The sequence below is a fragment of the Giraffa tippelskirchi genome, chromosome 3, assembly GCF_054371585.1.
Source record: "Giraffa tippelskirchi isolate mGirTip1 chromosome 3, T2T-mGirTip1v1.2.pri, whole genome shotgun sequence".
Taxonomy (NCBI): Eukaryota; Metazoa; Chordata; class Mammalia; order Artiodactyla; family Giraffidae; genus Giraffa; species Giraffa tippelskirchi.
In genome coordinates, this window is record NC_137277.1 from 14,794,051 (window position 1) to 14,818,173 (window position 24,123).

Consider the following 24,123-nt stretch of genomic DNA (forward strand, 5'->3'; position numbering starts at 1 on the left):
TTCCCCTGTTTGAGAGAGATGGCCTGGCAATGTCCAGACTAGCCCCCTGGTACCTGAAGCGGGTCTGAGAGGGCCGAGGGCACAGTCCATCGGGACAGAGCAGAAGCTCCTCAAAGAGGCCCTACCGGATTGATTCCTGGCGCCGGACTCCCGCCCAGCTCCGCCCCCGAAGAGTCAGGGCCCCGCCCCTGCCCCGTTGAGTCCCGGAAAAGTTGCCCCCGCCCCGCGGACCCCGCCCCGCCGCCGCTGCCGCGCGGCTCCTTTCAGCACCGCGGCGCGGACAGCTCCCGGGCGGCCAGGGAGGGAAGGACGCGCGGCAAGCGGCCGGCCGGGGAGGGCCACAGAGGGGTAGACGCAGGCGGGCGGGCGGGCGGGGCACGAAGCCCTGCGGCCCTCCCTGGGGGCGGCGCCCACCGGAGCCGGACGCCGCTGAGCCAGAGGACAGGCGGAGAAGCAGGGAGCCGGGGCGCTGCTGGCTCCGGGCAGAAGCCACGGCCGAAAGATGCCGGTCCGCAGGGGCCACGTCGCGCCCCAAAACACTTACCTGGACACCATCATCCGCAAGTTCGAGGGCCAGAGTGAGTGTGTGCGGTGGGTTGGGGCATGATCTGGAGCCCTGGTTCGGTGGCAGGAGTGGCCGGACCCTTTACTAACTTCGAATGGAGCAGGGTAGGGGGTGTCTGATGCCGGCCGAACGCAATATCCTTCCCTTCAATGTCCGGGAAACACCTTCTCCTCCAGCGAGCCCCTACTTTTACCTCCAACGCCACCCTCCCTTCCGCTGCACGGTGGGCAAAGTGCAGCTCCCCGCTTCACCCCTGAGTTGTTTTCTTGCCTGTTCTAAGCCCTGACCTCCCCTTGTATCCCTGCCATGCTCCCCTCCTGACTCCCCCACCCATCCCCCAACTTCCTCCAGAGGTTTCCTTTTCGCCCTCCTTTTCACCTCCTGACAGAGCCACTCTGGTCTTTCTAGGAGCTCACCCAGGCCGGGCCCCCATCTGGTCACACCCCTGCTCCCTCTTGCCGATCCCTTTCCCTGCCCCAGGAAGCCTTGGGCCTCCCTCCCATTTCACTGACCCCATTACTGCCCTGGTCTTCCCACAATTCCCAGGCCTGACTCCCCTTCCCCCACTTCTCTGGTCATCGTCCTGCTTCCCCCTCCTGACCATCCCCTCATTACTCCCAGGAGCCCCATAGCCTGCCCCCATGACTCTGGCCTTCTTGGTCTTCCCACCCTCCCCAGATCTGACCTCCCCCTTCCTTCATTTAGATCACTGCTCTGCTCTGCATCCAGATCCAATCCCCCCCACGCACACACACACCAACCGCTCCCACAAGTCCCTGCGATCTTTCCCTCCCTACTGCCTGGTCCTGGATGCCATGGGCTCCCACCTCCCACCCCAGGTCGTAAGTTCCTGATCGCCAACGCTCAGATGGAGAACTGCGCAATCATTTACTGCAACGACGGCTTCTGCGAACTCTTCGGCTACTCCCGAGTGGAAGTGATGCAGAGACCATGCACCTGCGACTTCCTCACAGGCCCCAACACCCCGCGCAGTGCCATGTCCCGCCTGGCGCAGGCCCTGCTGGGGGCCGAGGAGTGCAAGGTGGACATCCTCTACTACCGCAAGGATGGTGAGGCGCCCTCGGGCCACAGATTCTGCCAGGCAGGCTCGGCCCCCTCTCTCGTCCCGGCACAGTGGTCATGGGAAGGGCACCGACCCCGGGGACCAAAGAGCCTGGATGAATCTTGTCTCCTCTCTGGGCCTCCGTTTCCTCAGCTGTATGGAGAAAGTGCTGGACCCTGGGTGCGGTGCCTTCTGAGGTCCTTTTCAGGGGCCAGGGACGAGGCTGAGCCACCAACTGGTCCTGGCCCCATGCAGGGCCTCCCACACCATCGTCCCTCCCCCATGTCCCTGGTCTCCTGGCTGTCCACTCTGTCACTGTCAGCCCCAGCTGTCAGGCAGCTGGGACGGAAATTAACCTTTCCTCATCTCCGTCTGCTCTGGGGATTAGGGGAGGAGTCACCCCCTCAAGGCCTCTGGGGCCAGGCAAGGCATGGGGGCGGCTGGCTTGAAAAGAGGGCTGGGTCTGGCTCCCGGACCTCAGCTCCTTGGGGAGACAGAGCCTGGAGTTTGCGCTGGCCCTGAAGGCTTATCCAGTTTGGGATATTCCTGCCAGCCCAAGCTACTGCAGACAGAACAGAAGCATAGGCTGGGGGCCGAGGATAAGAAATTCTGGAGCTCTTCAAGGCCCTCCCCTCAGTACTTCAGTGTCTCCACTGGGTCTGTGGAGAGAGGGAAGAGATGGGTGGGAATTAGGGTTCTGAAAGTCCCTTTGAAATCACCTGGATCAGTGGCCCCCTCAGCCTGCTTCTGCATCAGAATTACCTGGAACTTGTTTTCCAAAACACACCTTCCCTAGAGAGGGGCTGACTCAGAGATGTGAAATGAGGCCCAAACAGGTGTGTTTGGAAAAATCTCCCTGGCAGTTTTAGATGTTCTGTCAGGTTTAGGAACCACTGGCTTAGATTAATCCCTCATTTCATGGATGAAGAAACTGAGCCCCAAGAAAAAGAAAGAACTTGGCCAGGATTCTACTGTGTGGGTTCCAGCTGGGACTGGACCCCAAGTCTCTGGATTCTTCTATTTGGTCTGAATAATCCCAAGAGGGGTGAAAGGAACCCAACAGCCTCTGTGTTCTGAGGTGGAACTTTTGGGGAAGGAAGCCCAAGAAGAGGGCCCTCCCTGGGTAAAAAAGCATGAGGGCCACTGGAGTGCAGGTATAGGGCAGGCACCTTTGGACTGGGGCTGAAACGTGCTGACAGTCCCGGTTGCAGGGGCCTGGTGTGTGTGTGGAGCATGAATGTAAGTGTAAACCTGAGCATGTGTGTGTGTGTTTAAGGTGTTTAAAGTGCTTCTTGGGCAGGTCCTGGCTGTCCCCTGCTGCCTCCACCCACGTGAATGCAAGGGTAGTGATTAGGGGACTAGGAAGAACCTGGCTTAGCTTGGGAGCACTCACAGGGTTAATGAAGTCAGAATATTTTTAAAAGCTGTGACCTCACCTCCTCACATCATTGCAGAGAGGAGGTGACAGTCAAAGGAGTGAGAAGGGTCCCAGGGCAACAGGATGGGACAGCAGGAAATGACGGAGGACAACAGGTCCCTCTGTCCCTCTCCTTGACCTCAGAATTCTACCTGGGCCTGAGAGGGGTAAGAGCTGATCAAAGACTCCTAGTGATGTCAGCTCAGGGCTCTTAGGGTCTCTTCAGCACCCTAACTATGCCTGGGCTGGGGGCCAAGGTCAAGGTCAAGTCTTGACCCTATGAGATCCTCAGGTCTTCAGAACCCTGTTGGCATCTTCTAGCAAATCAGAAGGAGCCCTAGAGACCTAGTCTTAGAGGTTTTCCATGGGTGAAAATGAAAAGCTACCCACATACCTGTGAGTTGTGCTTAGTCACTCAGTCGTGTCTGACTCTTTGTGACCCCATGGTCTGTAGCCCGCTATGCTCCTCTGTCCATGGGGATTCTCCAGGCAAGAATACTGGAGTGGGTTGCCATGCCCTCCTCCAGGGGATCTTCCCAACCCAGGGATCAAACACAGGTCTCCTGCATTGCAGGCAGATTCTTTACCATCTGAGCCACCAGGGAAGCCCACCTTGACCTATAGTCCAAGACCTTGAGCACCTTGGACCTGCCTGAAATTGGTGTGAAACCCAGAAAGGGGAACCTTCTGGCCAGCATTCCCCTAAGAGAAGGATGCGATGCTCAGATAACTTATGTACGCCTTCTGGTCCACTCTGACCACGTGATTGCTTTTTGTTTGGTTTTGTTTGTTTGTTTTTTATCATATTCATACAGCTCTTATAGTCCTGCTGAAGGGTATCCTAATGGTGATTTTTTTCCTTCCTCAGGTCAATACCTCCTCTTCCCGATCTTCCACTGATTAGAGGAGGAGTCACTCCCCTCACCCCCTACAGAATTCTAGCTGATTTGTAATCCTCTTTTCCGCTAAAGGGGTAAACCACTGGTAGTTCTCCAAGTTCAAGTAGAGAATCTGTGTCCATACACCTCCACATTGTGCCTCTGTGTAAAGCTGGGCTCACAGAGGCCACGGCATTGACAAAAATTAGCCCATGAGACAGGGCTCAGAGGCCCCTGAGAAACTGGCTCTGCTGCCATCTACCCTCACTAGGAAAAGTTAAGAACCTAACGGCTAGGAACCATGGGGATGGCCACAAGACTTGAGCTAGTGAGAGTCTGGAGGGAGGCCTGGAGAGCAGTCTTACCACTGCCCTGACTGGGGACCTGCCAGAGGGGCCCAGCCCCACCTGCCTGCCTTGGCTGGATCATCTGCTCTGATGACCCCAAACCAGAGACTCCTTTAATCTCCAAGCTAGACTTGAGGGAGCCTGTGGCTCCTCCAGTCCTCAGCTCCAGTTCAGGAGGAAGGGCATGGGCAGAGGTCTGGGGTCCCAGGGTTTTGTGTACACTCACCCACGAATGCCAGGGACACCCAGTGGGGAGGTAGGGTGGAGCAGCCACACTCTTAGTGGCAGCCTTTGTGGCACCAGCTCTTCCCTCAGGGCTCACCACATGCGGGATGCGGGGTGTAAAGAGATGGGGATGATAGACAACAAGAGAGCCTCGAAGGGGAGGGGAGGGAACCATGAGAAACTGAAGGAAGGGGCGCATCTAAGAGGCAGACAAGAGCTGAGAGCAGTGCGCTGTCGGAGGGAGAGATGAGCCCACTGTCCAGGGTCAGAGAGGTGGCCCCTGAGAGGAAGCCCTGCAACAGAGGGTGAGCAGAGCCTGTCGACCACCCTCCAGGGAAAGGGCGAGGGCACAGGAACACTACCACTCCCAGGCATCCCCTAGGGTGACACACTCACCCACTGCTGGTCACCCACACTCACTCACTTGTGAGCAAGGACAGCTTGTGCTGTGCTTAGTTGCTCAGTCATGTTCAACTCTTTGCAACCCCATGGACTCTAGCCCACCTGGCTCCTCTGTCCATGGGGATTCTCCAGGCAAGAATACTGGAGTGGGTTGCCATGCCCTCCTCCAGGGGATCTTCCCAACCCAGAGATCAAACCCAGGTCTCCCACAATGCAGGAAGATTCTTTACTGTCTGAGCCACCAGGGAAGCCCAAGGACAGCTTAGGGATCAGGAAAAGAATGCTCTGATCTTATCTGAATCCTCCTGTCTCCATCAGCCCGCAGGCAGCGAGTGTGAAGGTTGGGCAGGGGGTGTTACGTGCAGCCGCCTTCCAGCCCTCACTGCTCTGATGGGCTAGCCTTTGGTTCACCCTCAGCCTCAGTTTTCCAAAGATACCATCAGTAGGTACAGGCTGGGCCTTGGCAGCCCCTAGAAGCGTAGAGCCTGGAAGCCCTGACCAGCTCTGCCAGCTCCCCACCAGGCCAGATTTCCGCAGTGCCAGAGAGAGTGAGGAGAGAGAATGGCCTTGCGGATGGTGTTTCAGGCCACTGGCCAAGGAGGCTTCCTGGGTGGGTCCCAGCACCCAGGCCTTACCATGCCCTGGGCTGACGAGAGTGCCAGGCTCTGGTCTGGGAAGCAGGCCTACAGCCCTGTGAGCCCAGGAGTGGGTCTCAGAGGCGAGCGGGCGGCCTCTCATCGGTGTGGATGTCTCCTTCGGGGCCAGCGCGGCAGCTGGCAGATGGCTGCCTGGTGCTTGGGAGTCCGGGAATCTGATCCGGGAGATTCTTGCTCCAGGGAGGAAGGTGGGAGGGGGGATGTGGGCAGCTCGGCTGCACCCCAGCACTGAGGGGGTGAGAAGGCGCCAAGGGAAGGGAGCACCAGAGGGTGATCTGGAGGAAGAGGGATTCTAATGGACCCCAAAGTAGTAATAGCCTCCTACCCACTCACATTTACACTCATTCTTTCATTCACTCAGCTAACAAACAACACCTGGGACAGGTCCTGGCCTCCAGCAAATAAGACAGACAAATCTGCCTTCTGCTAATCATGTTTACCCAAGTCCCCTGCCCTTAGCATCCTTGGACCTGACACCCATCAACATTGAACTGAGGGACATAGGATGACCTGGTACCGTGGATCGGGGCTCAGAGGGCATCCACCCAGCCTGCTGCCTGGGCTCTGGGGAACATGGCAGTTTCAGCTTGCTTTGTTCCACTCACCTATGGGAGAGGGAGCAAAACCCTGGAGCAGAGAAAGAGGAACAAAAGGGCCAATGGCTGGGTCTGGGCTGCCTGTGATGGCTGGGAGAGTGGCAGGAGAGCCTGTCCTGCCCCCACCCTGCCATCTATCTCCCTCTCCCTCTGCAGCCCCCAGGCCACTGCCCCACCTGCCTCACCCCTAGTCCCAGCACCTCTGTCTTGAGACTATGGGCCCCTTCCTGGTCTGGAGCTGCAGCCTGGCCCTCATTCCAATGTCCTCAGCCCTGACAAGTCCCCTCCCGTCTCCAAACTGTTGTGTATGAGAGCGCAGGGCTCCCCGCTCAATGGCCCCAGCCCTCCCTGATGCATGACCCAGCCAGTCCTGGTAGGTCAGTTTCTCAGAAGCCCAGGCTCTGCAGAACAGGGGTCTGAGTATGCCCTCCAGGGCTCCACCGTGCGCCACCACGGAGCTTGAGACCTAAAGTGCCAGCGGGCTCGGTGCCCAGCACTTAGTGTGTTCTCAGTGGGTTCCCTCCAGCATCAGGGGAGCAGGACATCTTTGGGAAACGGGAGTACAGGAGCTGAACCCAGGGCCAGCCAGAGCTACATGGGGGTAGGAGACCCGACCTCACCTCCCTACTTAATCCACCCCCATCTGCTCGGCTTTAATTACAGCAGAAGCAAACCTCAAGGTTAAGCCCCAAGCTGAGGGCCAAGTGTGGACTTGGGCCCGAGGCTGCATTATCTCCTAATGAGGAGCTTAGCGGCTTTCTCCACCTCTGCTCTGTGGGTGGGGCCCTACTGGGCAGTGTCACCAACAGCTCTGGTCACTCTGCGGGCCTCCTCCCCCACCCACGGCTGCTCTCAACTTGACCTTAGCACAGGCCCCTGCCTAGCTTCCCCAGGCCAGGTTCCTGCAGGAGAGGACCCCCTCCGGTGACATCCTGCCCTCCCTTCCCACGGTGTTTGCAGCCTCCTGCTTCCGCTGCCTGGTGGATGTGGTGCCCGTGAAGAATGAGGATGGGGCGGTCATCATGTTCATCCTCAACTTCGAGGACCTGGCCCAGCTCCTGGCCAAGCGGGGGAGCCGCAGCCTGTCCCAGCGCCTGCTGCGACAGAGCTTCCTGGGCTCGGGTGAGGAGGGGAGCAGGTGGGGGGGAGACGCAAGGGGAGGGGGGAAGGGGGAGGGGAGCAGGTGGCCTTTGGGGGAGGGTGGCGCCAGGTGTCACATCGGGTCCCCAGCCCTGACTGCTCTGACCCGGGCCTTGGTTTCAGACGGCTCTCATGGCAGGCCGGGGGCACAGGGACCTGGAGCGGGCAGGGTCAAGTACAGGACCATCAGCCAGATCCCGCAGTTCACACTCAACTTTGTGGAGTTCAACCTGGAAAAGCACCGCTCCGGCTCCACCACAGAGATTGAGATCATCGCACCCCACAAGGTGGTGGAGCGGACCCAGAATGTCACCGAGAAGGTCACCCAGGTGCGGCCTGCAGGCCAGGGTGGGCGGGGCTGTGCTGGGCCCTACGGTCCCTTCTCAGGCCCGGGCTCTGGACTCCTCCGGGGCTGGGTGAGCAGAGGGAGTGGCCTGCCCAGCCCCGTGGTGTCTGGTCTGAGCTCCAGGCCTCTTGTCCCACTAGAGTCTGATTCTTTAGACCTAAAGGCCCACCCTGAGACTCCCACCCTGACTCCCAGCTGCTGGAACCAGCGGAGGGTGGGTCAGCAGTGCCACATCCTAGGCCCGGAGGCGCTGGGGGGGAACCCGCACAGCACCTTGGGGCCCGCCCAAGGCTCTGCCAGTCCCAGAGAAGGAGAAGCAGAGAGAGGAGGTGTCAGAGCCGTACTGAGAAGAAGGTGGGGAGCCCCAGCCCTGCTCCTGCCCCTGGCCTTTGAGAGGACAGCCAGCCCCTAGGACAGGATGCTTCCTCAGTCCAGGCAGCAGGGAGGCAACCTGGCATCTTCAGCTCCCTTGGCGTGGGTCCCTGGGGAATAGCCTGGAAGGCCTCAGCTCCTCCTTGACCAGCCCAGGGCAAACTGCCCTGGGTCCTCTCTTCCAGCTGACCACACTGTCCCTCCTCCTGGGGCCTGATGCCCCGGTCCCCAGCTGACCACTCCAGAGGGAAGTGCAGAGAGCACTGCCCAAGGTTCAAGGTCCCTGCCACTGCCTGCTATGTGACCTTGGGCAAGAGACCTGTGCCTTGTCTGGGCCCCAGGGTCCCATCTGGAGGAATGACTTGGACCACGTGGCCTCTGAGGACTCATTTGACATTGAGGGTGCTGGCCCTAGGAGGCACTGAGAGGTGCCTAGACCAGGGCTGAGCGAGGAGGGGGTGCAGGGCAAGGTCAGGGGCCTCCTCCAGCTCCCCTGGGACTTTGCTCCCTGAGGGGATGGGAGCAGCTCTTTGCCTCCCACCCCCTTTCACCTGAAGCACCCTCTGTGCTGGAGCAGGTGGGCTGGAAACTCCTTGTGACCCAGCCACTCACCAAGTGCAAGAGCCCTGGGGCAGAAAAGACCCCAGGCTGTAGGGCTGGGCCCTCGGACATCAGGCGAGGCGCAGGGGGCCAGTGACCTGGGAAGCCCACCTAGCTGTGCACCTGGGACCCTCAGGTTGGTGACGGGGTGATGGGGGCTGTTGGGCTGGAGAGTGGTGTGTGGTCCCTGCCCCCACCCAATTTGTCCTGCCCCCTGTCCCAGCCCCTCTTGGCTTTACTAACCCACCCCATGTTGCCCCTAAGGAGGGGAGGAGCCTGCCAGAGCTCAGGGGAGGGGCTGGCATGGCCCAGAGCAGGGAAGTCACACCGACCTCAACCAGAACTCAAAGGGTCTAGAGGGCTGTGAGCCCATACCTGGGCTCCTACGTCCTGACAGCCCTGCAGCTCTGGGGTCCTGGGGAGGCCCCTCGTGCTGGCCCCGGAGGCGGTGGGAGACTCCGGAGACCTGTGGTGGGGGAGGTTGCACCCCGACTAGAAGCCCTGAGGACAGCGACACTTCTTCTGACCCCATCCTCTGAATTCTGACCACCTCCCTCCCTCTGCCTGTGCTCTGCTATTTCCTCCTGGTTGGTCTTGAGCAGCCAGGGGTGGACGTGGCCATGATGACCCAAGCTCTCAGTTCTCATTCAGTCCCCTTTAGTTGAGCCCCCACGTGGACTAAGAGAGGGGCGTGTGGGATGAGGGAGCTGCCGCTGTAAGTCAGTGGAGATAACTGTGCTGTCAGGGTGTTTACAAGGAGCCGGGAGAAAATCAAAAAACATGGGTCAGGTCTGTGCAGGGTCAGAGGAAATTTCCCAGGGAGGCCAAACAGGAGCTGAGGCCAAGGCTGAGCAGGAGGTCCCTGTAGGGTGAGGACGCTGTGGCCCCTCCTAGGGGTTTGGATGGCAGATGGGGGACCGTGTGGTTGAAACCAGCCTTTGGGTGGATCTTCCTTACTGTGATCCCATCTGCTAATGGATCTGGCTTGCAGGGCCAGAACCTTATGTTGCAGATTTTCTTAAACCAGAACCATCTGCAGGGCCCTATCCTGTTGGGGAGGGGCGGGGGTGATGATCCATGGGACACCTCTCAGGCCCCATCCTTGTCAGGGCAGTGTCTGACATCGGATAAGCAGAGAGTAGTGATTATTGAGTGTAATGGCATGTGCCATCAAGATGCACTAGCTTGGGACTTCCTTGGCAGTTCAGTGGTTAAGACTCCGAGCTTCCAAGGCAGGGGACATGGGTTCCATCCCTGGTCAGGGAACTAAGATCCCACATGCCGCGCGGCACTACCAAAAAAAATGATGCACCAGCTCATTTACTTAGTACATCCAACAGCCCCATGGAGTTTGTGGTCCTTTGTTGTCCCCTTCTGCCAGTGAGGAAACTGAGACTCACAGAAGTTACAAAACCTGCCCCAAGACAAACAGACAGCAATGTCAGACCCGAGATCAACCTGGGAGGTCTGGCTACAAAAGGCATGCCTTCTGCTCCCAGCTGTTTCTTGTGTTGGGCAGCTGGGCAGAGCCTGGGCATGTTAGGCTAGGCCCTGGTGATCATATGTTGGCCAGAGTCTCAGAGGTGGGGGTCGGAGGGGCAGAGCAGAGGGGATTCTGAATGCAATGATCAACCCCGCCTTGGACATGTGCAAAGTAGTCAAGGCCGCCAGTACCCAGACCTGTCAAGGGTCCAGGTTAACTATACACCTCCAAACGGCTCTGAGAGTTGGCCCCAGGGTGGGCCCTCACTGGTCCAGGCTCCAGAGGGCCCTCAGGAATGAAGAGGCTACTTTGGAGGTGACTTGTTCCCATGGGGAACCTGACCACTGGAAACTTCCCAAACCCACCAGACAGACTAGTCACTCCCCATCACCCCCTCAATTGGCCTGAACCTGGCCCTCCCCTCTCCCCTCCCCCACTCCAGGGTGACCAGTTTCTGAGGGATTTCAAACTTGGGGTCTCTATGAGACAGAGCTGCCCCCCTCCTCTGGACCCCACCTTCTCTCGGCACGTCCTCCCAGCACTCCTGTCCCCTTATGAACTGTCCATGTCCTACGGGCCACACCCCCATCTTTGCCTCATCCCCTCTCCCCTGCACCGCCCTGCCACCCTCCCTTTCCCACATCTCCCTTCCTCGGCCTCACCCCTCCCAGAGCCATCTCCCTGGCAGGGGCCATCCAGCTGACCTCCGCCCGGTCCCCACCCCCAGGTCCTGTCCCTGGGAGCGGACGTGCTGCCGGAGTACAAGCTGCAGGCCCCTCGCATCCACCGGGGGACCCTCCTGCACTACAGCCCCTTCAAGGCCGTGTGGGATTGGCTCATCCTGCTGTTGGTCATCTACACAGCCGTCTTCACGCCCTACTCGGCCGCCTTCCTGCTCAGCGACCAGGACGAGTCTCAGCGCGGGGACTGTGGCTACACCTGCAGCCCACTCACTGTGGTGGACCTCATCGTGGACATCATGTTCGTGGTGGACATCGTCATCAACTTCCGCACCACCTACGTCAACACCAATGACGAGGTGGTCAGCCACCCCCGCCGCATCGCCATCCACTACTTCAAGGGCTGGTTCCTCATCGACATGGTGGCCGCCATCCCCTTCGACCTGCTCATCTTCCGCACCAGCTCTGATGAGGTGAGTGAGCCCCATTCAGGCCGGCCCCCCACGGCTGTCCCCTGCGCCCTGGGTATGGGGAGTACCTGGCATGGGGCACCTTTGCCAAAGCAAGTGGTGGTGGGAAGAGGGGACTTCAGACATCTGTCACCTCCCAGCCCTGGAGAATGAGTAGCTGGGGCCTCCCGTAGGTCTGGATGGCCCTCTCTGTGCTCCCGAACCCTGCCACTTCCGGGACGGGCACTCCTATGCGGCCCGCCCGTCCTGCTGACTTCTAAACCACAGTTACTCTGGAAATCCACAGGCTGCCTCTCAGGGCAGCCTGACTGCCTCCTCAGCCCCAGCCCCTCCACTCCGCCCATTCCGACTCTCACAGCTGACGTGAGGGCGTTTTCATGCTGTTCTCGTCGTTTCTAGTCCCACTCTGTCCTTTTGCCCCATCTTCTTGGGATCAGCTTTTTTGCTGTTGTTGTTTTAATATTTACTTATTCATTCACTCATTCATTTATTCATCTGGCTGTTGGGTCTTAATTGCCGCGTGCGGGACCGTCATTGCATCATGCGAGATCTTTCGCTGTGGGGCGCGGACTCTCACCGACTCTCTCGTTGTGGCTCTTGGGCATAGGAGTTGTGGCTCGAAGGCTTAGTTTCTCTGCAACATGTGGGACCTTGGTTCTCTGACCAGGAATGGAACCCATGTCCCCTGAATTGCACAGTGGATTCTTAACCACAGGACCACTAGGGAAGTCCCATGGAATCAGCTTTCCACTCAAATAGCTTGCCTCCTGTGTTCCATTCACACCCCAATCACCTAGCCTGTCCAGCACAGAGTGTCCATCGTGACTGCATGCTCCCATGCCCACCCACCCACTTCCAGCAAATCTATCCCCAAGTACTCTCCCCACCCCTTCCACCTGCACTGCCCCTGTCTGGACACAGTGACCTTCTTACCACCTCTGCCCCAGCCCCACACCTGCCAGCCTCACCCCCTGCACACAGGAGCCAGAGCAAGTTTCAGATCACTTATCTGACCTTGACTCTCATTCAACCCAGTCTTCAGAACTTTCAGTGGTTCCCCAGTGGCTTGGAATAAAAGCCAAGCTCTTTGAGGAGCCTGTGGCCACAGCAGCAGCCCCTGCTCACCTTCCAGGCTCGTTCCTCACCACTCCACCATCTTCTGTTCTGTGCTCCCATCTGCAGCACCACCTTTGGTTCCCCAAGTGGACCATACCATTTCACACATCCATGCCTTTGCTCATATTGCTTGCTCCCTGTGCCTGGAATGCCCTTTCCCTCTCCCTCCTGTCTGGTGACCCAGCTTCATCTTTCAAGTCTCAGCTCCTGTGTCACCTCCTCTAGGAAGCCTTCTCTGCCCTGTCGCTGCAGACTTTTCCTCCCCTTCCTCTGTGCCCCCCATAGACTTCTGTCCTGGCAACCATAAAGCTATTTTGAGCTTTAGGCTGAGAGCTCCTTAAGGTCCTACACGGTGTCCTGCTGCTGAGAGCCTGGCCCAAAGCAGGCTTTCCATAAGTGTTTGTTGAATGACTATGTGACCATACCTGCAAGGGAATAAATGTGGTCCTAAGCAGTCTCTGAAGGGCTGACCCCAGCCCCGGGGCCCCCTCCCTGCCTCTCCAGACCACAACTTTGATCGGACTGCTGAAGACAGCGCGGCTGCTACGGCTGGTGCGTGTGGCTCGGAAGCTAGACCGCTACTCTGAGTACGGGGCGGCCGTGCTCTTCCTGCTCATGTGCACATTTGCGCTCATCGCGCACTGGCTGGCCTGCATCTGGTATGCCATCGGCAACGTGGAGCGGCCCTACCTGGAGCCCAAGATCGGCTGGTTGGACAGCCTGGGCGCGCAGCTCGGCAAGCGCTACAACGGCAGTGACCCAGCCTCGGGCCCCTCGGTGCAGGACAAATATGTCACCGCCCTGTACTTCACCTTCAGCAGCCTCACCAGCGTGGGCTTTGGCAACGTCTCCCCCAACACCAACTCCGAGAAGGTCTTCTCCATCTGCGTCATGCTCATTGGCTGTGAGTGTCCGGGGCCTTACCCACGAATTCCAGGTTTAGTTTTGTAATGAGATATAACACAGTAACAATTTCTGTGACTGGCAGGTCCTAAGTTTGCAGCACAATGAATTTTTGCATGTGTGTACACTAACTGTGGGCTTCCGTGGTGGCTCAGACGGAATCTGCCTGCAATGCAGCAGACCCAGGTTCAATCCCTGGGTTGGGCAGAAGGAAATGGAGAAGGAAATGGCAACCCACTCCAGTATTCTTGCCTGGAGAATCCTATGGACAGAGGAGCCTGGAAAGCTACAGTCTATGGGGTCACAGAGAGTCGGACATGACTAAGTGACTAACACTTCCACACTAACTACATACAGAATCCATAGCCCTCGATATATAGCAGGGGTCAGGGCCAGCAGCCTCATTTTCAGGGCCTCGTGCAAAATGAAAATGTGGAGCCCTTTGTTTAAAATATTATTAAGTATTTCAAGACAGTGAGAACAGAGCACTAAACCAAAACCCAGGGCCCTTCTTAGCACAGGTCCACGTCTATGAAGTGGTTGCCAGGCACTTTTCTTTTCAATATACGTTTATCTGGCTGTGCCGGGTCTTAGTTGCAGCATGCAGGGTCTTTAGTTGAGGCATGTGAACTCTTAGTTGCGGTATGTGGGATCTAGTTCCCTGACCAGGGATCGAACTGGGGACCCCTGCTTTAGGAGCATGGAGTCTTAGCCACTGGACCACCAGGGAAGTCCCTGCCAGGCACTTTTCTAAGTCCTTATCAGAGGTCCATGTTTTGTTCCCATCACTACTCCATGACACCCATGATATGAGCTGTTTACAGACCAAGAAACTGAACATCCTAACTTGCCAGGGGTTACAGAGAGACCCAATTCTAGCCCAGGGGGCCGACTCCCAGAGAACCAGCTCCCAGGGCTGTGTACTCTCAGGGCCCACACTGTGCTTCCTGCCTTTCAAGACACGTGGCCTAGGAACAGGAGAGGCAGTGTGGAATGTTACACGTAGGTTAAGTTGTCATGTTCAGAGTATTTAGAGATGTGAAAGCCCAGAAAAACAAAAACAAGTGGGAAAAAAAAGGATGAAAACAAGAGACCAAGAGTTTTCCCTTTATAATATTCTTACAACTTGAAAGAGAAAACAAATCTGAACTAAAAAAACCCATTGCCCTAGTTCTTTCTTCTCAGGAGTTTAGCCTATGGGGCCCCGGAAGCTGCCAAGAGGCACAGGGTGGAAGGAGGAGGGCAGGAAACCCAGGGGTCTTTGTTCCCCCCAGACACCTCGCACCGTCCTCGACACTTCTGACTTCGCCCTGGACAGCGGGGTCCCTGGCAGGGGGATCCCAGGGAGAGGGAGTCTGGAGCAGGCCTTGGGGTGGTGTTGTGACCTGGTGGAGATGCTCTGGAGCTCAGCCCCGCATCCCGCCGTCCTGCCCCAGCACTCATGTACGCCAGCATCTTCGGCAACGTGTCGGCCATCATCCAGCGCCTGTACTCGGGCACGGCGCGCTACCACACGCAGATGCTGCGGGTCAAGGAGTTCATCCGCTTCCACCAGATCCCCAACCCGCTGCGGCAGCGCCTGGAGGAGTACTTCCAGCACGCCTGGTCCTACACCAACGGCATCGACATGAACGCGGTGAGCCCCTGCCGCTCGGACCCGGGTGGGGCGGGGCCACCGCGCTCAAGTCCCAGCTCCGGCGAATGCCCCGGGGGCACGGCGGTGGGGGGAGATCAAAGTCCCCCAGGCACTGGGCGTCCCCGGAACCCTCCTTACCTCCCGCTCCCCCAGCCCCCGCCCCGGCCGCACCCCGCTGGACGTCCCCGCCGCCCCGCAGGTGCTGAAGGGCTTCCCCGAGTGCCTGCAGGCAGATATCTGCCTGCATCTGCACCGCGCGCTGCTACAGCACTGCCCCGCCTTCCACGGCGCCAGCAAAGGCTGCCTGCGCGCGCTCGCCGTCAAGTTCAAGACGACGCACGCGCCGCCCGGGGACACGCTGGTGCACCTCGGCGACGTGCTCTCCACGCTCTACTTCATCTCCCGCGGCTCCATCGAGATCCTGCGTGACGACGTGGTGGTGGCCATTCTCGGTGGGTCAGGCGGGGAGGGCCGGACTGGGGGTGGGTGGGGGTGAGGGAGGTGTCCTGCCTGGACCAGGCTGTTCCCAGGGACGCCGATGGCACCTACCACGTGCTAAGCATGTGCCCCGGGGGAGCTTGACACCCAGCCCACGGAATCCTTCACACCAACCCGGGCCACAGGCCCCATTTTCCTGATAGGGAAGTTGAGGCTCAGAGAGGTCTGGTAGGTGGACAGGCAGGGATTTCAGGGCTGGGGAAGTCCAGGCAGGCTGCGACTTTCTCCTGCCCTCAGGAAGCTCAGGGTGAGAAGGCAAGGGCTTGTATGGGTGGAGGCAGGGTGGTCACTGCAGCTGCAGGGACAGCTGGACTTTGGAGGAAGGATAAGGAGCTCTGGACAGGGGAGAGATTGGGGGCACACACAGCTTCTGCCACTCATCTGGGGCAGGTCACTCACCTTGGGCAGGTCACTTCACCTGTCTGAGGTGGTTCTCATCTTCCACGCCTCCCCTCTGCCTTCAGCCCACCCCAAGTCCCTGATCAGGCCATCAGCCTCCCATCCCCTGGTCCCCCCTGGCCAGGCTGTCCTCCACCCCTCTGCCCAGTCCCCTCCCTCCAGCCTGCCCTCACTCGCTTCTCCCACTACATCCTCACCTGGGCCAGCTCCTTGCTCTCATGGTCTCAGCCTCACCTGTGCCACACAGACCCCCAGAGCTCTCCCGGCCCCAGTCTCTCCATAGACTGGAAAATTCCTTTCATCTCCAGACATGGCCACCCTTATAGTCCATAGGCAGACCAAACAGCTTATCTCAATCTGAAATCATCATCTTCCCTCAAAGGCAGCTCCGTAGGCATCCCCGTCGCTGTGAACCTCCTACACCCAGGCCAAGGACCAGGGAGTCAGTCAGGGTAGTACCCTCCTCCTTTCCTACCCCACCTCCACCATCCAGGCAGCCGCAGAACCCTGTCTGTTCCCTGCATTGAGATCTCTCTGTCCCATACCTGTCTCCTTGTCCCTGCCTGGGCCCAGTCCTTACTGTGTCCTTCCTGGGCAGGTGTCAGGAGCTCCTTTCCCACAACTCTGAATCTAGTGTACCCCAGACTCCATCTTCCACCTGCCAGTGACCTGAAATTCACATCTGTGCATAGTCTTCTGCTCAAAATCCTTTCATGGTTCCCCATGACCCATGGGACAAATGTTAACCCCTGTGCACGGCCCTCCACATTCTGGCCACCCCTAGGTCCTGCCACCCTCCCCCTGGTGGTTCATGCTCCAGCCATCAAACTACTTAGTTCTCTACACCTGCCCATCTCTCCCACCCCTGTGCCTCTGCACATGCTGCCACTCTGCTCAGAGCACCTGCCTCACACTTGTGCCCAGCAGACCCCAGGCATCCTTCAATGCTGAGCTCAAGCTCAGTTCCTCTATGAGCCCGTCCCTCATTCCCAGCCAAGCTTAGAAGTGCCATCCAGGTGGGAGAGATAATAATTATTATTAATAATTAAGAAGCCAGTCCAATTTAAGTTTCAGTTAGAGACATGAACTCTCATTTTGTCCTGAGTAGAAATGGACATTAGGTCATAGTCCTTCATCTACTGGAAAACCATCACTTTATAATGTTGCCCAGATTTCTAGCTTCTGGGTTTCATATGTGACCCTGGAGAGTCCCTCCCTTCTCTGAGCCTCCTCAGTCCCCTCCTCGGTAAAAGACCTTTTATCCTGTTCTCCTTGGGGCACATGTCCTGGCCTCCATCCATCTTTGAGCAAACACTTAGCACCCCTTATGCAGAATGGCCAGGCTGGGGGGATGGACTTTCCTGTGGGAAGTGACCCTCATAATCATGGTCTGTGGCACTCTGGCCCTGGGTTCTCTGCCCGGAACCCTGACTGTGCTGCACAGACCACAGCCTGCTTCCTCCACCTGGTTGCCTTTCTCCTGGAGGACCAGCCCTCCTAGATTTTCACACCCAGGCTCCACTCCAGGAGCTCTGTAAGACCCCTCCCCGCCTCCAACCACTCCTGATGGAATGAACCCCTCCCTCTTCTGTAGTCCCGTTGCTCTTGGCTCCTACTTGTTCTGAGGCTCTAGAGATCATTCTGCAACCTGTCTGTCAGGGATTTGGAGGGCTCCTTGTGGATGGGATAGAACCCTAGTCATGGTTTTATCCTGTGGCTGGCACAGTGCCTGGCACCAGAATGGCCCAGCACCCTCCCCACCTGTCCCCATATCCAGCCCAGGTCCACCCTGTGACATCGTCCATCCTATCGCCTTGCATCTACCTGTCTGGTGCCTCTTGCTCGTCAAGGCACTTCCTCCAGCATCACCTCTGCTCCTCTGGACCATCCAGGGGGGCAGCCAGGGCAGATATGGTTATAGCCATTTTAGAGATGGGGACACCAGGGTGCAGAGAGGGCCATGCCAGTCACTTGGCCCCACAGTGGGAGTGGGAACCCGAAGAGAGAAAGCCTGAGGTGCTGTCCCAGGGAGCTGGGTGTTCCTGACCTCGGGTCCCCGCCACTCTGCAGCTCCGTGGCCAGCCAAAGAGGAAGAGGAGCCTTCGGTGTCTCTACTGCCTGCTGTTCCCTGGGTAGGGGTGGTAGGGGCAGTTCCCAAGCAAGTGAGAAACAGGAAGGAGATTCTGGTAGAAGGTGGTCCCCAGGATCCTGGAGATAGTGAGAGGACCCACAGGCTGGGGTTGCAGGGGTCTCTGCATACTCCCTGCCCTCAGCCAGCCCATCCAGCCTTGTTCCAGGCCCCCGCCTGGCAGGATCCCTGAAACTGGGCGAGGTCAAGGTTAAGCGGTCCTCAGGGAGGCTCCTCAGAAGAGAGCAGGGAGCCAGGCCCTGGAGATTCCCCCGCCCCTCTGGCTGGCAGGAAAGAATGACATCTTTGGAGAGCCCATTAGCCTCCATGCCCGGCCGGGCAAGTCCAGCGCAGATGTACGGGCCCTGACCTACTGTGACCTGCACAAGATCCAGCGGGCAGACCTGCTGGAGGTGCTGGACATGTACCCTGCCTTCGCAGACAGCTTCTGGAGTAAGCTGGAAGTCACCTTCAACCTGCGGGACGTGAGTCTGGGCTGGGTGGGCCGGGTCGGGGGTGGCCCTCAGCCAGCCAGTAATGAGTCATGGCCAGTCAGCTTGCTGAGTGCTTGGCCTGCTTGGCTGGAGAGGACCTGTCTGACTGCTTCCCTTCTTTTCAACCCCCTGTCTTCATCCTTTGTCATAATCACTTCTGTGCCTCCCATGGCCAACATAATGCTAAGTATGAAGATAGCTACCAATTACGGAGCACCAACTATGTGGTAAGCGCTGGGCTCCTTCCACATGATCTCATTTAGTCTTCCTGCAGGTGGTGTTATTATCCCCATTTTCCAGATGGGAAAACTGAGGGTCTTAGCAGATAAGTGACTAAAGCCACACAGTCACAGTAAATCATATAGTCAGTGGCACAGCCAAAGTGGGACTCAAGTTTGTGCATATCCATAGCCCAGGCTTTTCCCACCACATCCTTCCAAGCTGCAAGGGGGGCGTTGGGGGCGGGCAGCAGTGTCTGCCATCCACGAGCTCACAGTCCAGGTCGCAGAGGTGTAAGCAGTGATAGAGCAATCTCTCCTCTCAAATTTATCACTCAGCGGAGGAGATTATAATAACTCAAGAAGAAGAAAGAAAAAAAAAAAGAGCTAAATAGTTCTTTTTTTTGTTTTGGCCTCACCAAGCAGCTTGTGGGATTTCAGTTCCCTGATCAGGGACTGAACCTGGGCCGCGGCAGCGAGAGCCCAGAATCCTTACCACTAGGCCACCAGGGAACTCCCAAGAACTCCATAGTGAAGAACCAAGGCAGTCTCAAGGGTGTGCAGTGAGACCAAATATCTGTGGAGCTCAAGGTGGCCAAGGTGTGGGACAGCCAGTACAGAATGGAAGTGCCCAGAAGGGTCTGTGTGCAGGGGAGGGTCGAGAACCAGCTAGTGGGAAGGAGGGGGAAGGCGCGCCTGGCAGGGGCCACAGTGGCCAAGGCCCGGGCACTGAGCCCCCACCTTCGGCCTCAGGCTGAGGGTTCGGCTGGCCCAGCCCCACACCCAGCATCTGGAGGTGGTGCTGAGGCAGGTTTACCTGCTCCGGACGGCCCTCCCCACCCTGCCCTCTGCTGTCCTCCCCCTCCCCAGGCTCTCCCCTTCCTGTCTGGCCTGTCGAGGAGGCCTCTTGTGAGGACTCTGCCTTGGCGGGGTGGGGGGCAGGGGGTGCCCAGCTACTAGGAGGCATCAGGTGGCCCAAGTGCTCAGTGGTTGGACACTCAAGCAAGAGGGCTGTGGTGTCCATGGCCTGGGACATCTGCAGCCGCCGGGTGCCCCCAAGTCCTATTACCAGGGGGGTGGACTGCCAAGGGCACGGATGGGGGCAGAATGGATTGGGACTTCCAGACTCCCACCCCTCAGGGGGAATTGTCACGTCAGCCCAGGCTGAGGGCGGGGGGTCCCGGGGCCCTGAGGAGAAGGAAGGAGAACAGCTCCCCTGCCTCCCCCACCCCCACCTTGCTGCTCAAGGCAGCCTCTCGCAGGACTCCCTGGGGTCTGCCTAGCTCCAAGCCCCTGGGCATCCCCTGCTGGTCCACACAGGAGAGGAGCTGCTGGGAGCATGCTGGGGGGCCCAGCCGCCTGCAACCACCCTCACCTAGTTGCCACAGGGGTGCGGTGGGGAGAGAGGCCTGGTCCCGGCTCTGGTACCCGTTACTTGATGCTCTTGTTCCCCACAAGGCAGGCGGTGGTCTCCAGTCATCACCCCAACAGGCTCCAGGCAGTCAAGACCACCAGGGCTTCTTTCTCAGTGACAACCAATCAGGTGAGCAAAATTGGCCCCCGCCAGAGTCTGCCCCTCCCGGGCCTGAAGGCCCTGCCCAGCCTCCTGCCCCTTGGCAGGTCCTCCCCATCCTGCCTCTCCTAGGAGAGGCCTCCCCAGGCTCAGCACCAGAGGCCCCTGCACCCCTCCTCCCCCTGTGTCCTGGGAGCCTGAGTGAGGGCCGCCCGCAGGGGTGGATACCGGCCCGCCCCCTGGGGCTCCACATCAAGGTACTATGGGCCCCGCTGGGCGGCAGCTCCCTGGACAGTGAGGCCAGGGCTGGACATCCCCACCTGGCCAGCTCCCCCAGGCTGGGGCCCCACCCCTGCTCCCAGGGCTCCAGGCTTCTGGGTCCCAGAAGCCAGGCCTCTATGGGGGCAGGACACCCAGGGAAGGAGATCCTCTCCTCCCACCCCGTGTTCCCGCAGTAGGTAGGGAACAGGGCCCGGGCTCTGCTCGAGAAGGCCCAACCTGCAGAACCAGCTGGACCTTGGCTCAAGCTTCCCTCTCCCCATCCTGCAGGTGCAGCGCCTTCCCTGAGCATCTCAGATGCATCTGGCCTCTGGCCTGAGTTGCTGCAGCAAGTGCCCCCCAGGCCAAGTCAGAGCCCCCCAAACCCCCAGGGAGACTCAGGTTGCTGGCCTCGGGAGCTAGGCTCCAGGCTAGAGCAGCTCCAGGCCCAGATGAACAGGTGGGTGACCTGTGGGCAGGGATGGGGCAGCCACGGAGGGCAGGCCCGTGGCAGGCTAGGCACGGGCGCCCCCTCCTGGTGCCTCGGGGATGTTGCTGGGTGTCCCGTGGGTTTGAGAAGGAAAGTGAAAACCTGAAAGTGAAACTCACTCAGTCATGTCCGACTCTTTGCGACCCAGGCAAGAATACTGGAGTGGATAGCCTTTCTCTTTTCTAGGGGATCTTCCCAACCCAGGGATCGAATCCAGGTCTCCTGCATTGCAGGTGGATTCTTTACCAGCTGAGCCACAAGGGAAGCCCAACGGTTTGAGGATGGCCAGCCCCTTTTAGCTGCAGACCTTCCCAGCCCTCTCACTGGGACAGTTCCTTGGATAGCTTGTCCCAGCAAAGCTGGAGCATGCCAAGGAAGACTTCTGAGGAGATGGGTGTGACTTCATGCCGAAACAAATTCTGTGGGCCCAGCACTTCCCTGGTGGTCCAGGGGCTAAGACTCTGTGCTCTCAATGTGGGGGGCCTGGGTTCAATCCCTGGTCAGGAAACTAGAGCCCATATGCTGCAACTAAGAGTTCTCATGCTGCATCTAGAGATCCTACGTGCCACAAATAAGACTCGGCGCAGCCAAATAATATTTAAATATTAAAAAAAAAATACCATGAGCCCTTGGAAAGGGGGTGGGCCTGTGGATGTCAGGGCTCTGTGGCAGAGTGAGGGCTTAGGGGCAATACAGTCCTGGGTTCAAATTCTGGCTTGGTAACTTACCAGCAATACTGTGTATAAGTAACAACAACTCTGAGCCTTAGTTTACCCTTTTGTGAAATGGGGGGTAACCAGAATACCTGTGTTGAAGCTTCGTGATGAGAGCAGAGTGTCTCTTTCACAAGCACAAGCACCCTCTGGAAAACAGTGATAAGGAGAGCTAAGCATTAGGCTGGTTTCTTGTAGCCGGGAGTGGGGTGAGGGCTGACTTCTCTGGTCACCAAGGCAGTACAGGCATGTTTGGGTTACCTTCACCTATTCTGTAAGTTGTACTGAAACATCTACTTAAGTTCTTTCCTTAGTACCATTCCTTCAAATTAAGTAATTTGGTATCCACCCTCCCCCCTAAAAAACTTCACTCTGAGGACTAAATGATGTGTGCAGCTGCCTGATCACTGTGATTATCAGAGTCAGGGATGTACTAAGGGGAATTTGGGTGGAGGCTGTAGATTGTAGGGGATTCCCTTGTGGCTCAGACATTAAAGACTTTGGTCTGCCTGCAATGCAGGAGACCCAGGTTCAATCCCTGGGTCGGGAAGGTTCCCTTGGAGAAGGAAATGACAACCCACTCCAGTATTCTTGCCTGGAAATTCCATGGATGGAGGAACCTGGCAGGCTACAGTCCATGGGGTCGCAAAGAGTTGGATGTGACTGAAGCGACCTAGCACTCATGCATGTAGATTGTAGCGGGGAAATAGCTTCATCCAGCGGGGACAGCCTGCAGCCTACAAAACTGAGGGCTGCCCTCAGGACCTAAACTGCTCTTGTCAACCCTGACCCTGACTGTGGGGTTCTGCCTGGCAGGCTGGAGTCCCGCATGTCTTCAGACCTCAGCCATATCCTGAAGCTCCTTCGGCAGCCCCTTCCCCAGGACCACACTGGCTACATCTTGGGAGCCTCCGCCTCCAAAGACCTGGCCTTGTTCCCTGCAACCTCAGCGACTCAGAGTCCAGGAACTTGGCTGCCCCGGGGTGACCCACCCCCGGCACAGGTGAGCAGTGGAGCGGACCCCCAGGGGCTTGCCTGGTGGTGGCTGCGTGTCTTCCCCCACCCTTACCTTGGTCTCAGTGGTCATCCGGCTCAGGGCCTTCGTGGTCTGAGAGCAGCTGTGATTTCTGCTGCCCTCCCTTATGGTCTGAGTCACAACAGGCAGCCTGAACAGGTGGTAGCAGAGCCCAGACTGTGACCATGGACTCTACATCAGGGGCAGGGGCAGCAGGATACATCTCCTGCCGGTGCCCAACCCTGAAGTCAGAGTGGCCTGGGGAGGCTCCCCACCCTGCTTGCCTCCCTCTTTCTCGCCCCCCCAGATCCCCAGCTACGGTGACACGGATGAATGGAGGACGGAGCTCAGGAACTCTTCCTCTAGGATGCCCCCCTCTGCCATGGAAATGGACAGAACTCTGACACTGTCCTCGGAACAGAAGCAGCCCGAGGGGCTCCTGTCACCCCTGGCCTCCCCTCTGTGTCCCTTGGAGGTACAGGGACTTGTCTGTGGTCCCCGCTTCCCCTCCCTCCCTGAACACCTCAGCTCTGTGCCCAAGCAGTTGGAGTTCCAGAGACATGGCTCAGATCCTGGGTTTTCAAGGAGCTAGAGCCACTGTGCCCCAAGATTAAAAAAAAAGGCACTATGAAGGAACTGAATGTGGGTCAGGTGATAGTTAAGGATGTGGGGTAGGCAGACAGCCTCTAAACTAGCCCTTCACCTAGAGTAGCTACAAACTGCCAATCCAGGTGACCCCAGATGGTGCAGGTGAAGAGGCTCGTGACTTCCCCCAGCCTCCTCCAGGGCTCTCTTTAGACAGCAGGGCTGGTGGAGGGTGGATGAGCCTCGGCGTGGAGGTAGCTGCCAGGACAGAGGGCTCAAGGAAGAAAGGAGACGTTTCTGATCTTTTCTGTGTGAGAGCCTGGCTCTGTGCAGAGTCCAGTCACCTCCCAGCTCAGAACTCTCCCCTACCACGCAGCCAAGCCCCCAGGGTTGGTCAAGACCTCTGCCGAGAGCCTGTGAACCAGCTAGAGACGGGAGTGTCCTCTGCAGTGGGCACATCAGGGCCCAGAACTCCAGCCCTCAGCCAACCTGCCCTTGATGGTTCTGTGATGACGTTTGGGACCTAGTGGGCAGTGGAGGGTCTCAGAGCTAATAAAGTCTGCTTACTTCATGTTGGGCTGGGTGTGTAACTTGTCTGAGGGTCATCAGGTCCTTGATGGGGCTGTAATTCTGACAGTTGTGATCTTCTTCCAAGGACCTGTGTGTTGGGGACCTGAAGGTGACTCCACCGGGCCTTGGAGCCCCCAGAGTAAGGGGCTCTTAGCCAGGCTGGGGTGAAGGGAAGCAGAGAGACACTGGCATGGTGGCCACAGGGAATCATGACAAGAGCTAACACTTCCAAAGCACTCTTTTGTGTTAGGGGATATCGTGCTGGCTGCCCTGCAGATATTGTTGACTCTTTGCAACAAGCCTATGGGGTCAGTATTATTATCCTCGTTTGAGAGATGAGGGATCAG

At 58.2% G+C, this 24,123-nt stretch overlaps 1 protein-coding gene across 3 annotated transcripts; it reads left to right on the forward strand.

Moving 5' to 3' along the window:
* Positions 1-502: 502 nt before the first annotated feature.
* KCNH6 (potassium voltage-gated channel subfamily H member 6) lies at positions 503-23,777 on the forward strand. Of its 3 annotated transcripts, XM_081576645.1 has the most exons (15): positions 503-578; positions 1,405-1,635; positions 7,110-7,271; positions 7,413-7,618; positions 10,818-11,243; positions 12,861-13,260; positions 14,696-14,895; positions 15,095-15,347; positions 18,212-18,405; positions 18,603-18,641; positions 20,091-20,175; positions 20,695-20,863; positions 22,423-22,609; positions 22,929-23,096; positions 23,583-23,777. In XM_081576645.1, exons 1-15 carry the CDS (start codon positions 503-505, stop codon positions 23,703-23,705), a joined length of 2,919 nt encoding a protein of 972 aa, XP_081432771.1. In that variant the 3' UTR covers positions 23,706-23,777. The 3 variants fall into 3 exon arrangements, with proteins under 3 accessions (XP_081432771.1, XP_081432773.1, XP_081432772.1); XM_081576647.1 differs by lacking the exons at positions 18,603-18,641; positions 23,583-23,777 and having other exon boundaries at positions 12,861-13,015; positions 13,175-13,260; positions 22,929-23,253; XM_081576646.1 differs by lacking the exons at positions 18,603-18,641; positions 23,583-23,777 and having other exon boundaries at positions 22,929-23,253.
* Positions 23,778-24,123: the final 346 nt, after the last annotated feature.

What these genes read in the sequence shown, in the direction of transcription:
- KCNH6 (XM_081576645.1), top strand. Translation starts at nt 503, where the DNA reads ATGCCGGTCCGCAGGGGCCACGTCGCGCCCCAAAACACTTACCTGGAC. An exon ending in ACAGAGCTTCCTGGGCTCGG is followed by an intron (nt 7,272 to 7,412) that starts GTGAGGAGGGGA and finishes CCTTGGTTTCAG; the next exon opens with ACGGCTCTCATGGCAGGCCG. An exon ending in ACGGCATCGACATGAACGCG is followed by an intron (nt 14,896 to 15,094) that starts GTGAGCCCCTGC and finishes GCCGCCCCGCAG; the next exon opens with GTGCTGAAGGGCTTCCCCGA.